Source organism: Mustela putorius, unplaced genomic scaffold, assembly GCF_011764305.1.
Source record: "Mustela putorius furo isolate JIRA1106 unplaced genomic scaffold, ASM1176430v1.1 tig00003854_pilon_pilon_pilon, whole genome shotgun sequence".
Classification (NCBI taxonomy): Eukaryota; Metazoa; Chordata; class Mammalia; order Carnivora; family Mustelidae; genus Mustela; species Mustela putorius.
Window position 1 is genome coordinate 10290201 of NW_025422006.1, and position 15604 is coordinate 10305804.

Below are 15604 nucleotides of genomic sequence, written 5' to 3' on the forward strand. Positions count from 1 at the left end.
CCCAAGTGACATGAGTGTCTAACAACTAGCTTTTCCTTTTCATAAATCATTGTAATTAAATAAAATTGTATGACAGTTTTGGCAGATAGAGAAGCTTAGCATTGATAGATGATGGTTCCTTTTAAAGTATAGGAATTACCCCGCCTACTTCTTCCTCATATTTTTGTTGATTGCGATTTTTAAATCTCCCTCCGCTTCTTTCTTTCTCTCTTCCTCCCAAGCTCTTTTCTTCTATCTTTGAATACCAAGGCACCACCTTCTTTAAATTTTGACTCTGGTATTCTTTTTTCTGTTTTCTTTTTAAGTCTTCTTACGCTGTTTTCTTTAAAAAAAAAAAAGGCAAAAAAAGAAATCATCTCACACTTTTAAGACTCATTGATGTCACTATTATGATGTAGTAATATTTCCTATGAGCAAAGCCTGTGCTGTTTCAGCAATAGAAGTGTGCATGATGTGTTCCAGAATTTGCTTTTATTCTCTACTTGTGTCTCAGAGAGGTTTTTTTAAAAAGGTGAGTTGGGTGAAAATGTCTGTGCTCTCTTGGTGTGCTTAAGGATCTCATGAGAACTGCTCAACGCCCCCTAGAAATAGGATCATAGAATCAACTGAGTCTCCCCCAGTGCCCGAGGGAACATTGTCCCAGTGACGGTGTCTGCTCTTAGCAGGTACCATGCTCATCCTCTTTCTGAGAATCCCACAAGCACCCTTGTCACCTGTCCTCTTCACTTCTCCACACAGCCAAATTTGGCTAAAGTGAACTTTGTCTCTAAAGGTTTCTCAGATTCTATAAATAGTGTTATAATTTGGGCAACTAATCTAAATAGTATCATAAATTATTTGTGATGACTGATAACTCGTTTTCTGTGTTCATTTTGAAAATAATTTTTTTTAAGAAAATGTATTAGCAAATAGATTTTGAAAAAAGATCTGTAGGCAAATCAGGGCACATTTATTTAGATTAATTGATTTACGATCTTTTTAAACGTAAACATTCAAATGAAACACCTCAGGGAATTTCCCCTGTACTGACAAAACATTTGAAGCCAACTAAAACCAAGGTTGTAGTGCTAACTATCTTTGGAGACAGTTAAAAAACTCTGCCTCGTTATACATTTTGGAGGATTTCTAATAATATGACAGGCTTTTCCTGACCCAGTTTTAAGTGAATAAGAAATATGCTCATAGCAGTGAGCAATTCAACACATTATGCCTTTTTTCCCCCCTAACAACTGTTGTTTAAATAAATCAAACTTAACATAGAAAGGCATTCTTGCACAGATTAGCCCTACATTTTTGAAGATGAAGCATATCTATATGATATTCTTTTAACATGATTAGCACTTTTTCTTTGAGTGATTCCTAGAAAAGCAGTTCCCTTATATACTGGTGAAAATATTTTAATTACCTGCCTATCTGAAGATAACTCAGGAAAACAACTCTATCTGGTAGCCCAACATTATCTGTCCCGAGCAATTAACAACAAAGGCTTTAAAAATATACCCATCTGGGGTTATTTAGTGTAAGGATTTATTCTTATCTTTCCATACCATACTAATCTTGGAGGACAGTATTCTATTTTAGTGGACTTTGAGCCCTGGATTTATGATAACCCTGTCATCCAGAAAGACTCTGTATATAAACATTTATATAATTAGTATTTACCCAGCTCCACTGCTGTGGAAGCTAATTTCTTTGGAAGACATGGGTATGAATATGCAATTGACTATGTTCTCTAAGAGTTCGTAATAGAGCAAGGGAGGGGGCCACTTAGACACAAATTATTGTGAAGTAAGACAGTATAAATGTGCCAGAGAAGAAGGATAAAGTTGTTTGGAGTCTTAGAGGAGACAAAACTCTTTGTTGTATGAGGTGATAGATACATGGATAATCAGAAAAGGGGGTTATCGAAGAGATTTCACATGTTTTAAGGAATCATAGGAAGGGTTAAACATATCAAGTACTGGATTTGAGATAGCAGGAAAGCATACAGTGTTAGGAAGATTTCCATTAGATGGCTTCTGGAAATTGGCATGTAAAGAAATAAACCCACACACCTAATAGATCATTCAAAAAAAATCTTTTGATGACTCTGGATTAAATGAGATACTGTTTTAGATATGATTTTTAATGGAAATTCATAAATAATAAAGCTTTAAGATACTTACATGTAGATACAGTTGACCCTTAACATGCTTTTGAACTGCATGGGTCCACATACATATGGATTGCTTTCTCCTTTTTAAAAAAAATTCTAATTGCACTATCGTTAAGATACAGTGTTATATTAGTTTCAGGTGTACACCATAGCGATTGGCCAACTCTGTGATGACTCAGTGCTGATTATGATGAGTGCGGTCTTTCCCCCATCTCCCTACCCACCCACCCTCTGGGAACCACCACTTTGTTCTCTAGAGTTAGGGATCTGGTTTTGGTCTCTTTTTTTCTCTATGGTTTCATTCGTTAAGGTTCTTAAATCCACATAGGAATGAAGTCATATGGTGTTTTTCTTTCTCTGACTTATTTGCTTAGCATTACACTCTAGATCCATCCATGTTGCTGCAAATGGCAAGATTTCATTCTTTTTTTTTTTTTTTCATATTGTTCAGTAACATTCCAGTGTACTACATCTTCTTTATCCATTCATCCATCTATGGATACTTGGGCTGCTTTCATAATTCGGCCATTGTAAATGATGCTGCAATAAACATTGGGGTGCTATATCTTTTCAAATTAGTTTTTTCATATTATTTGAGTAAATACCCAGGGGTGAGTTACTGGATCATATGGTAGCTCTGTTTTTAATTTTTTGAGGAACCTCTGTACTGTTTTCCACAGTGGCTGTCCCAGTTTGCATTCCTACCAGCAGAGCACATGAGTTCATTTTTCTCCACATCCTCACCAAGACTTGTTACTTGTGTTGTTGATTTTAGCCATTCTGACAGGTGTGAGGTGATATCTCACTGTGGTTTTGATTTACGTTTCCCTGTTGACTGGTGATGAACATCTTTTCATGTGTGTGTTGGCCATCTGTATGTCTTTGGAGAAATGTCTTTTCAGGTCTTCTGCCCACTTTTTAAAAAATTGGATTTTTTTTTTTGGTGTTGAGTTGTGTAAGTTCTTTATATATTTCGAATTCTAAGCCTTTATGAGATTATGTCATTTGCAAATATCTTCTCCCATTCCATAGGTTGTCTTTTAGTTTTGTTGACTGTTTCCTTTGCTGTGCAGAAGGTTTTTATTTTGATGTAGTCTCAATAGTTTATTTTTGCTTTTGTTTCCCTTGCCTCAGGAGACATAGCTAGAAAATGTTGCTACAGCTAATGTCAGGGAAATTACTGCCTGTGCTCTCTTTGAGGATTTTTATGGTTTCAAGCCTCACATCTAGGTCTTTAATCCATTTTGAGCTCATTTTTATGTATTGTATAAGAAAGTCATCCAGTTTCATTCTTTTTCATGAAACTGTCCAGTTTCCCCAACATCATTTGTTGAAGAGACTGTCTTTTTCCCATTGCAGATTCTTGCCTAACATGGATTATTTTTAATAAATACAGTACAGGTCTGTAAATGTGTTTTCTCTTCCTTACGATTTTCTGTAATTTTCTTTTCTCTAGTTTACTGTATTGTAAAAATGGTGTATGTAATACATGAAACCTACATAATATGTATTTATCGACTGTGTCATCAGTAATTAAGACTTTAGGTCAATAGTAGACTATTAATAGTTAAGTTTTGGGAGAGTCTAAAGTTATATATGAATTTTCAACTGCATGGTGGTCAGTGTACCCAGGCCCCTTGTTTTTCTAGAGTCAACAGTATTGTGATTTTTTTGGAAGGATGGGCAAATTAAAGACTTAAAATATTAAGCAACTGCTTAAAATATCAAGCAATCTTAAATTTTTCTGTTTTTTTTTTCTAATTAAATACATTCATAATACATTCTTGACATATTTTCTTTTCCTTTTGATGGTTTCCATACAGGTTTCAATGGAACAGTTATCTGTATAATCTAGGTTTAGTCTATGTCTACATAGGAAAATTATTTGAGTCATCTTAATAAAACAATCTTTTCTTTCAACTGAAGTGTAATTGACAGACAATGTTACATTAGTTTCAAGTGTACGACACAGTGATTTGACAAAACAATCATTTTTACTGAGGTATATGTCTTCCTCTTATGATCAACCAGCGCACACATTATTATTCTGATGGGCAAATTAAGCAAACAGCTGTGAATATAGATGTTGCAAAAATGTCCTGAGGTATTTTATGTCATAGTTGTATAGCACCATAAGATTTTATATACTAAACATAAAATAATTAAAAGGGAAACAACCTAATAGCAATCAGAGTTGTATTTTATTTATTTCTATTTATTTATTTATTTATTTATTTTTATTTATTTTTTATTTATTTATTTATTTGGCAGAGAGAGATCACAAGTAGGCAGAGAGGCAGGCAGAGAGAGAGAGAGAGAGGAGGAAGCAGGCTCCTGCTGAGCAGAGAGCCCGATGCGGGACTCCATCCCAGGACCCTGAGATCATGACCTGAGCCGAAGGCAGCGGCTTAACCCACTGAGCCACCCAGGCGCCCCAGAGTTGTATTTTAGAGTGTTCTTCATAGATCCCTTATCATGAATTAACTGTTCTAAACCAAGTATCTGAATTGGTCAAAAGCACAAACTCTAGACAGGAAGTGTTACTTTGAAAATTAAGATGAGTTTTTATTTCATGACATGATTAAAAGCTGGGTTGGTGGGAAAGAAAGGAAGAGGCAAAGTCATTTAGTACAGTGTGCTGTAAGATTATGTCTCTGTTTTCCTGTGCCTCAGCTGGAACTTTCCAAAGGCAGCTCTGCCATAGTCCTGCTGTGTGGAGTCAGGACAACTAGAGTGAACAGCAAAGTATGTTTCTGACTAATGCTGAGTCAGATTACAATTTATTTGTCTGTCAGGATGTAGTTTGGAGAAAGAAACTTCAGCAGTTTATTAAACAGAAAATATTTATTTAGAGAACTGTTGAGTTGGTATAAATAATTGTTAACTAGGTTACTGGAAAGGTGACAAGAGAGCACTTATGTATCATGGTGACAGCAAGTATGGGAAGCAGCTACACTCCAAAGGCTGGCGGAGTGGTGGAAAGGGGTTGAAATTTAAACTTAGAAGCGTAGAAGACGGATGCCAGGGGCTGGAAGCACTGAGGAGGGGGTGATGCTGAAGGCGCCTTGTCTCTCTGGGGCTGGTGGGGAAGCTGGTTCTGTGAGTGTTGGAAAAGTTGGCAAACCAGATTCTACTGCAGCTGTGGGAAGGCCCCTCAGTTTGTGGGGCGAAGAGGCATTAGTAAAGAGGATCTGCCACCCCAAGAAGCCAAAGGAAAGTCGAGGTTCAGCCTAAGTCCCTTCTTAGTATCTTCTTTTGGTGGCCTACTGTTGAGCCAGCCACAAACAGAAGGGTCCCTCACAGAGTCCCAGCCCTGGCATCACTGTATTAACTACAGAAGGGAGAGTTTGAAGTTGAGTGACAATAAGTTAATAAATAAATGAATCTGTCACTAAAACAATCGATCCTGACAATAGGGCATTGCATTCCTCAATTTAAAATTACCTTTAGATTTTTTTGTTTTGTTTTGTTAATCCTGAACCACGGAGTATGTTTGCCATCCCAGGAATATAAAAGAGAAAAGATACATCTCATTTGCTCAGTGAGAAACTAAATTCCTTTGAAGGTCTCTTCAAAGGATTTGCTTCCACCAAATATATTTCAAGTTGAATTTTATCAACTGAAGTTTTGAATTTAATTAACAGATTAAGTTACCTTTGAGAAATAGATTTTTTATTTCCCCCTAGTTCAATTTTTCTCCTTCTCTTGAGACATGGCTAACAAATTTGTAAGGGCACTTCAAAGACATCTTCACCTCTAATGTACTATCCTTACCGAAAAGGAGAGTTTTTCAATGCAATGTAGACTCGGTTGGGGAAAATGTACGAGGGAACAAAGAAGAGAGGAAAATCTGTTGATAGATCTGTAACTAATCTTCCACAGATTTTTTTTTTTTTTTTAGTCCTGAGACTTTGAGGCTGTGGACGTGAAACAGTTTCAGGACTTCGGAATATAAACACTGTTGTTCAAAGTTATAATAATTCTGGAAATACTATCTCAGCGTTCACACAGATACAAGCTCTAACACTTTCGAATCTTAGCACCCTCTATGTACAGCCGAGCGGATTCCCATTGACTAAGTATCTGATAGCAGTCTTTTTAAGTTTGGAAATTAAGCAAAACTTCGTTTTCTTTTTTCCCCTTTTAAAGGGAAGAAGAAGAAGAAATTGATGAAGAGGAATTGGAAAGATTGAAGGCAGAGTTAGATGAGAAGAGACAAATGATTGCTACTGTCAAATGCAAACCTTGGAAAATGGAGAAGAAAATTGAAGTTCTCAAGTATGATGCCACTTTTCATAATTCAACACCTTTCCCTGATTGCTGATCTCCTAAATCCTCTTGAGTATTACCTATATTTTATACCTAGTACTTTATACAATATAGCATATATATAGAATACTCATTATTATATATAATGTTCATGGTCATAGACACATGTACAGCATATTATATCTACTACATGTCATGTGTGAACATGTCATATATATGTACATACATGCATATATATGTAACATCATTAGAGAGGCTGAGCTAATGATTATATTTAAAAAAAAAATGAACAAATCCATTGTTTAGATTCTTATAACCTCTGGTCACTCTTTGTCCTTTGTTCCTTGAACTGAGACTTTCTTCAGTTTCATACGTTGATTCCTATCTCTCTGGAAGAGATAACATATTTGACTTTTACTGTTTGTGTGGCTTGCACATTCATGTTTCTCTGCAGGGTCCCGGCCTCAAATGATACAATCAGGTGACGGCTCTCCTTAAAGCACAGGGAGGATATTAATACAACAGAACAGTACACAGGATTCCAATTAAGGATTATGCTAATAGCTATTCCATGGTGACATGTCAGTGACCCAATTTCAGTCTTCCGTTGGGTGTTGATGAGAGTACAAACACACTCAGAGGCACATGGATTTGACAACTTCCTGTATGAAAAGACAAATGATTCTTTCTGAGGGATGGGAGCAGAATCACTTCTGATCACTTCTGAGGATCACACTCGTATTTCCTTGCCAAGGTTGTTCGGGAGGTGAGGCATGACTACGAGGGAATGCGTCTGTGATAATCAATAAACACGTTTATATCGTCCCATTGTGCTACCGATGGTGGTTTTTCAGAACCATTTTTGTAAATGGTGGTGAATTTCCAAAGCTGTCTCTCCACTGGCTGATTTAACTAATAATGTTAAATATTATAGTGTCTTTGGTATCTTTTTAAATATTGTCTTTGGTGATGAAAAAAGAACTGAAGGAGCTATGAGGTTAATTCCCTTCTAATCTTAGTTTTGCAAAAGAGTATATGTTATTTAAGGACATTGTTAAGCTTCTGGGCCTCAGTTACCTCATATCTAAAATAAAACAAGATATTCTAGATCTATCCTGTGAAATGGGAACCTAGCCATCATTTTTAATGGCATCATTTTGTTTTATGGAGTGCGGTTTTCCAAGTTCCAAACAATGCTATTCCCAGCAAACTTCTAGAACACCGTGGTTGTAGGCTGGGAACTCCATGTGCATTGGACACAGCCATGAATGAAGGCAAAGCCAAGCAGGGTGCCTGGTTCCATGGAGCTAGTCACGTGTGTGCATATGCATGTGTGTGGGTATGTGTGTGTGTGTCTGTTAAAATAGTGCTCATTCAATGAAGTGGTAGTGATGCTAAATGTTAGCGTTAAAAGTGCCCTTACTTGGCAAAATATGAGTTTGACAACCACCTTATGTTGCTTCCGAAATATATTTTGAAATATTACTGGCCATAAAATGCCCCCAAACTGGAAGCCACAGGTAACTGTATGTGGTACGCTGTCAAGTTGGAAAGCGGCGATACTGAGAACTTTCAGCGTGGTGTGAAATTTAGTAAGAATGCCAAAGAGTGGGTCTTCCCTTTCCACCTGCACAGAAGTACCCCCCCACTCTCCCTTCTCTCTCTTTTCCCATATAGGACAGTGGAGCAGGAAGGGGCTTCTGAGTTCCGTTTGAATCTCAGACCTTCCATTTAATAGCTGTGCAAATTTGAATGAGTTGTGTAGCTCTCTGCCATTCAGATTCCTTATGAAATTATGCTAATTTACAGGGTTATTGGCACCATAAAGTGAGATAATTTACATAAAACACTTCGCACGGCGCCAGAGCATAACCCATTGCCGGGAAGCCCAAGTTGTGATTATTATTTCCTCTCAGGACAGAGTCAATGATGTCTGGTCCCCTGCAGTGTGACCAGTGTCACACTCTCCGTCTCTCCTGATGGAGAGAGTGTGAGACAGTCTGGGCTGGGTGGAAGTAGACCAAGCCAGGGACAACCTTGGGGGCCCTGGGGGATGGTGACCCATTGGTAGCAGTCTAGAATGGGCAACCAATTTTGACTTGCCAACAAAGAACAGAGCATCTTGACAGTTGGGCAGAATCTGGGGCCAAACTACTTTCACGTCTTCAAATGTGCCCAGGGTAATCCTGTGGCAGATTCCAGGACCTGGGGCCTTGAGCTGAGTTCCAGAAATGAACCCATATTTGGAAGGGGGGGGGGACAGAGGGATTGGGAAGACAGCGAGGGAATACCAGCCCTGTTGTTAGGGCAGAGACTGAAAATGGGGAGTCTGTAGCTCAGTTCAGGTCTTAGGTCTGAATGTTGGGTTTTTATTCAGACCACATGGTTTTTGTTTCCTTTTATAATTTTTTCACTTTTCATACACATATATAATACAAAATTTACCATTTTAACCATTTGGGGCCATATATATATATATATATATATATATATTTGTAACATTTTTTCTTTCTTGTCAAACATTGGAAAGTAGGAGATTTCACATTAAAAAAATCCAGCAGTCCTTGGGTGGCTCAGTTGGTTTAGCATCTGACTCTTGATCTCAGCTTAGGTCTTGATCTCAGGGTCATGAGTTCAAGCCTCACATTGCGCTCCATGCTGGGTGTGGAGCCTATATTTAAAGAAAAAAAAAAAAAAAAGTCCAGACATCCAGCTTCTGCTGGACAAGTGGGGAATTTTTACGGGAAGTAATGGCTGGGATTTGGCAGTTGTTGCCCCTACAAAAAGGGCATTCACTTTTCAGTGTGCCCAGTTCTCAGACAATTCGTGTCACCTGCTCATGCTACTTGGTTAAGCCTTGTATGCTTTCCAGTCTGCTGCCTCCTACCCATGCAGCTAGGGAGTCAGTTAGGCACGTTACCAAGGCAGTGATTCCGAACGTCAGATTCAAAGCCAGCTTGCAGAATAGAAGCACAGATGCAGGCCCAGAGAAGACTCAGCTATGCCTGCTCACCTGTCAGTCACGCTCACTGTCTTGGAACCATTCTCCATGGCCAGAGATGGGTCCTGCTTTGTGGCTTTGCAGTTCTCTGCGCAGCTGGTGGTCACGGTCGGCCTGACTCCCTTGATTTCAGCCTCCGTGATGGAACTGTTGGCTCTATAGGGCCCGGCTGCCTCCCTCTGTGGGTTTCTGGGTTTTTTTTCTTTTCTACCCTTTATCTCTTTTGGGGACATCTAATTCCCAGAGAAGGTTTCTGAGGGTAATGTTATTTCCAGAATTTACCTCCAGTCATCAGTCCTCGCTAAGTAAATGGAATGCAAGGCGAGGGGCTCAGTATAACTAGAGCAGATACTTTCATCACAGGCTTGGATCTGTGTTGAGGTTCCAAGGCTATCCATCTGCCTCTGGACTCTGAAAGACTGGTGAAACTTCTAACACAGATTTAACAGAGGGTCAGGCTCTGGAGATGTCTTTTAGAGGAAAGCATTGGGCATGATAGCAGAGGATGCTGTGGGGCGGCGGGGAGGGTGCGGTGGAGACGGGGCAGGGCTCGGGTAGTTCCCACATTCTGAAAGAATTGGCAACATGAGCATCTTCAGAGCTGAGGCCAAATGACAGTTAAAATAAGCAGTTGATACATAGGCAAGAAGCCCTAAAAATGGATTGTTAATCCCGAAGAACTCTCCAACATGGCTCAGGAAGTAGAGCTCAGCATTTTCAAGACAGCAGCATTTGTTTTTTTGGCCTGAAGAGAAGCCACATCGTTTTCACTGTCTCTGTGGAACTGTGTTTTTTTGTCTGCTTTCCTGTGTGTTAGTGCAGTTTTGTACATTCATGTGGCTTAAACCTGTTGAGTGATAATCTCGGGAAGGGAGAGGGAGGGGCAGGTGTATCTGGCCAGGACTACAATATGCATACTTTTGTTTTCTGCTTTACAAGTCCTTGATAGGGTGCCTGGGTGGCTCAGTTGGTTAAACAACTACCTTTGGCGTGGGTCGTGATCCCAGGGTCCTGGGATTGAGTCCTGCATCTTTTTTTTTTTTTTTTAAAGATTTAATTTATTTATTTGACAGAAATCACAAGTAGATGGAGAGGCAGGCAGAGAGAGAGAGAGGGAAGCAGGCTCCCTGCTGAGCAGAGAGCCTGATGCAGGACTCGATCCCAGGACCCTGAGATCACGACCTGAGCCGAAGGCAGCGGCTTAACCCATTGAACCACCCAGGCGCCCCGAGTCCTGCATCAGGCTCCCAGCTTCATGTGGAGTCTGCTTTTCCTCCGACCTTCTCCCGTCTCATGCTCTCTTTCACTCTCTCTCAAATAAATAAATAAAATCTTAAAAAAAAAAGTCCTTGAAAGTCAGGATTGAAGGCCACCATCTTTTGATTCTGAGAAACAGAAAACCTCATTAAACAGAATGTCCTACTCCATAAACTGTTTCTCGAATGGGTGAGAATATGTTGAGGCGATGAGACAGGGGAAGGGAAATAGTGGTCTATTTTCCAACTATTTGAAAGTCAGTTTCTCTTTTTTATTAGGAACTAGCCACAAAAATATCCAGCAGCGAGGATTTTTAGGCCTCATCTGTTTTTAAACTGTTGATGGGTTTCACTCAGAAGTTGGTTGACTAGATCTTTCCTCCCTGTAGTCTGTCACTGAGCTAACCTGGTAGCAGCCACTACAGGTGATAGAAAACACCTGGATGGAAAATAACAGGTCTGCTTATTACTCCTCCTGAAACTCAAACTGAACTAGAGCAGAACATTCTATGTGGCAGATTTAAAACCTCCCTGAGTAAACCTGAACAAGCAACCATTTTATTTTGTTCCAGTAGGGTGGGTGAGGGATTGAAAATTAAGAGACATGGACTCCACACTAAACTCTACCTCAAATCTCACCTCTCTGAGCGTCATGTATTTATTTATACAGGGAAAGGATTGAATTGTGGCTGGTAGTTTTCAAACTGCTCTCCTCAGAGTTCCAGTGGTTCCGTGAATTCCCTTCAGGGAAAGGGAGGCAGAGTTTTAAGAGTGGTGCTGGCCACACCACAAGCTTTGAGCAGAGACGTCACAGTTTCCTTCTTCTACACAATGGACTTGTGTATAAAGCATCTGATTGAAGAAAAAAAAATGCTTCTTATTATATAAGAAATAATTAAAAGCCCTCACTTACATGGATATTTAAAGAAGCTGATTTTGGGGAGGGAGCAGTTCTCACATTTCATGAGTCTGCAAAGTCGAGAATGGGAGTACTCCAGGATACTTTTGCATGGAGATGGCTCTTGGGTAGGAGCCATCTTAAATTTATTTATTTATTTTGATAACAACTGTGTTACTTAGCTATTATACTAACTGCTTTAATTTCTTATCTTTGTGGCACCTTGACCCAATGTTTCTGGGAGTTGTCCATTGGCTGTCTTGGCCTGGTGATTTTTTAATGGAACATGCAGTAAAGCCAAGAAAGGAATTCTTAGGATTTCACTTACATTTAAACATGTGCTTTTAATGGTCAGCTAGTCATTAAGGTAATCATCTTCCTTCGCCCTCCAGCATTCTTTTTGTTTGTTTTGTTTTTTATTTTATTGTATTTTTTTTTTTTTTTAGTCAGGGGAGCGAATGTATTTCTAGGACGGTAAGAATAGACCAGAGTTGATTTCTTTTGCCAGAGCCATCTGGGAAAACTAGCCCCCTGGCTCCCATCCATTCCTCTCAAGTTTCCTTGGAGCTTGAGATTTTTTATAGGTAAGAATCATGATTTCTCCTTTGTTTCACAAAGGCCTTTCCTTCATCTGTCGTTATGAAGGAATGAGACCTTCCACACAAGAAGACCTTTAATCATGTGTACACACCTTCTAACACACCCTTCAACCATTTGAACCAAGAACTCAACCAAAGCAGTGGCTTTCAGTCCTTACCACTTTATAGGTACCTTACATATACTGATTTTCTCATCCAAAGAATGGAGACTATTGGAAATCAGTATATCTGAATTTTGTTGATCAAAATGTAACATTGATATCCAATTTTTCATTTTTATTTAAGTTTAATTTAGCTTACTGTTTATTTATTTGAGAGAGCATGTGTGTGTGAGTGGGGATGGGGAGGGACAGAGGAGAGGGAGAGAGAGAATCTTAGGCTCATTCTACATTCTACTGATGGTGTGGTTAAGAGGACTGAGGTCCTGAGGCGCCTGGGTGGCTCAGTGGGAGGTGCCTGAGGTACCTCCGGATCTTGACTCAGGTCATGATTTCACGGTTATGAGGTCAAGCCCCACATCAGGCTCTGGGCTGAGTGTGGAATCTGCTTAATCTCTTTCCCTCTCTCTCTCTCTCCCTCTCTCTGCCCTCTGCACCCTCTGAGGGTGCAGGTGCACTCTTTCCTCTTAAAAACAAAACAAGAGGACAGATATCCTGAAGGGTCCCATAGAATGAAGAGGATAGCTCAGTGATAGGCATTTGCTCTATAAGAATGACACAGAGCAGGTACACTGGAGTATATTAGTACCTTGTCAATTAGCCTGTTGAAATGCTACAAGTTGTAGCTGCTTTTCTTGAGCAGAACACACGTGAGGAGAACTGAAACATTGGATGATGCTGATGGGTAGTCAGTTTAATGGTGACTGATAATCAGTCCTAAAGTGACAGGATCGTAAATTGGTCTTTCCATCCACTTCTAACTACAATATTCTTATTTGTTCATCATATTTTCCATCTGTTTTCTGTCTTTCTTTGGCATGTACTACAGGTTACTAACTTACTATCTGTATTGGAACACATCTTATTAATTGTGTCACATGCTACAGGTTTATTTATTAGTGATACTTCACACATCCCGTGTGCCAAACTTGCTACATAATTTGCAGGATCTGGAGCAAAATGAAAATGTAAGGCCCTTTGTTAAAAAATAGTTCAGAATTTCAATTATTAAGAATTTCAAGACACCAATGACAGAGCATTAAAGTAGGCACTGGGGCCACCTGAGTATGGGGCTCTGTGTGCCTGCATAGTCACAGACACACCAAATTTACCCTGCCTGTGAGTTTCACCTGCATAATATGAGCCCAAAGCATTCTTATTGTTTATGCTTAATACTACTGATGAGTTCCTCCATTACCATAGCATAATGAAACGGTCTCAAATAATTCAGCAAACTCACATAGCAGAACTCGTCTATATTACTCCAAAGACAGTGTTCATGCCATATAACCAGTGTGTTCTTTTGAAGTACCACTTTGAACAGGTCATTCCTATGTTCAAGACCTTCAGTATTTACCCAGTAATTAACAAAGTGTACAAGCTTTCGCTTAACAAATCAGCTATACAGTTTGGATTCACATCCTGAAGTCCAGCTTCTTTTCCAAATCACGAGTTACTGATGATGATGATGATGATGATGACCATGAGGGATGAGACGGACGATGCCATCTTCAATTAACCACCTTTATCTATTTCACCCATCCCCCATCTCCTGCCCCTCTGGCAATCACCAGTTTGTTCTCTATATTTAATAGCCTGATTTTAAAAAAAGTCTGACTTTGTTTACCTCTTTTCTTCTTTTTTTTCCTTTAAAAATTCATCTTAAAGAGGAATTTTTTTTTTAAGAGGAAATTTTTTTTATTAAAGAATAATCGAGCCTTGATTGGGATCTGAAATCTCTTCTGACTTTACCATGCACATTTGAGTTCATCTGTACCAATTGCTTCTCTTATCATTTTCATTGCATAAGAACAAATCTTTTCTAGTAAACAAGAACAATGTTCTGACAATTCTTTCTTTTTTGGAGTTAGCCTGTTAATATTTGCTGTGCTATTGTGAGTGGTTAGAAAAATCACCACGGGTAATTTTAATAATGTTTTTCGAATAACATTTTGAAATTTTCCCTTAAAGGATGCCAACAGGAACCACTTGAGAAAAAAAAATTTTTTTCTGGAGATTTGAAACTTTTTTTTAAAAAATAGGTTTTATTTATTTATTTGACAGACAGATCACAAATAGGCAGAGAGGCAGGCAGAGAGAAAGGAGGAAGCAGGCTCCCTGCTGAGCAGAAAGCCCAATGCGGGGCTCGATCTCAGGACCCTGAGATCATGACCTGAGCTGAAGGCAGAGGCTCCAACCCACTGAGCCACCCAGGCGCCCCCTTGAAACTTTTTCAGTTGTAAGGAAGTCAGCTCTGAAACGTTGGGGTTACATATACTTTTGCTTACCAAAAGTTCTTTATCTTTTTCATGATTTATTGAATCTTTCCTATCTACAGTGTACTGTTTTACCAGTTACCTGGAGATGTTCTGTTCTTCACTTGGTTTTGCAGGCTTTTCAGGTGGCCCATTGGGCTCTAGCTCCTCTCTCTTCTAGAGAGTTGTGAAGGCATTTATGCCTCTCATACCATCCTCAAAATCCCAAGCACCCCTCATTAAATCAGCCTGAGGTTCTGCCCAGATGCTTGATGGAAGCATAATTAATGGTCATTGGAAAATGGGTCTAAAATATGCTAATAACCAGGGTTGCTCACGAGACTCTTGGCAATCAATCTTACTCAGCACCTTTCACAAATATCTGCGTATCCAGAATTTGAATAATCTCAAACTTGAAATAAACAGGGATTTATTTTTTTTAAAGATTTTATTTATTTATTTGACAGACAGAGATGACAAGTAGTCAGAGAGGCAGGCAGAGAGAGAAGAGGAAGCAGGCTCCCCACTGAGCAGAGAGCCCGATGGGGGACTCGATCCCAGGACCCTGAGATCATGACCTGAGCCGAAGACAGAGGCTTTAACCCACTGAGCCACCCAGGCGCCCCTAAACAGGGATTTTTTTTTTTTTTTTTGTGGTATACCATAAGATAATAATAAAAAGTAATGAGACAAAAGAAAGTTCTAAAGTTTCCTTCTTGATAGATAAAATGTGGTTACCCTCATCTTTTTAACTTCAGATACACCGAATCAGTTTTCCCACGTTGCCAGAATATCTTCCCCTCCAACCATTTTTGATAAATAGCAATTTACCGAACTTGCATTCTTCAGATTGTCAGCTACTGGTGACAGCTAATTTTCACAACTTGTTATTAGACTATCCATAGATGTGTTATCTTTGAAAGGTGATTAAGAAGAGAAATTCACTAATTACCATTTACAATTATCTAGAAAATTCTTTTAAATATGTTTGACATAATACATTAACAGTGAAA

At 39.2% G+C, this 15604-nt stretch overlaps 1 protein-coding gene across 5 annotated transcripts in view; it reads left to right on the forward strand.

Annotated features, from left to right (window-relative positions):
* The window catches only part of TMC1 (transmembrane channel like 1), a 352389-nt gene that overhangs the window by 251063 nt on the left and 85722 nt on the right, over positions 1–15604 (forward strand). For all 5 annotated transcript variants that reach the window (XM_045065101.1, XM_045065103.1, XM_045065102.1 and 2 more), the window contains exon 9: positions 6305–6433. In XM_045065101.1, the coding sequence (XP_044921036.1) occupies positions 6305–6433 (129 nt within the window). The remainder of the gene's footprint in view (positions 1–6304; positions 6434–15604) is intronic.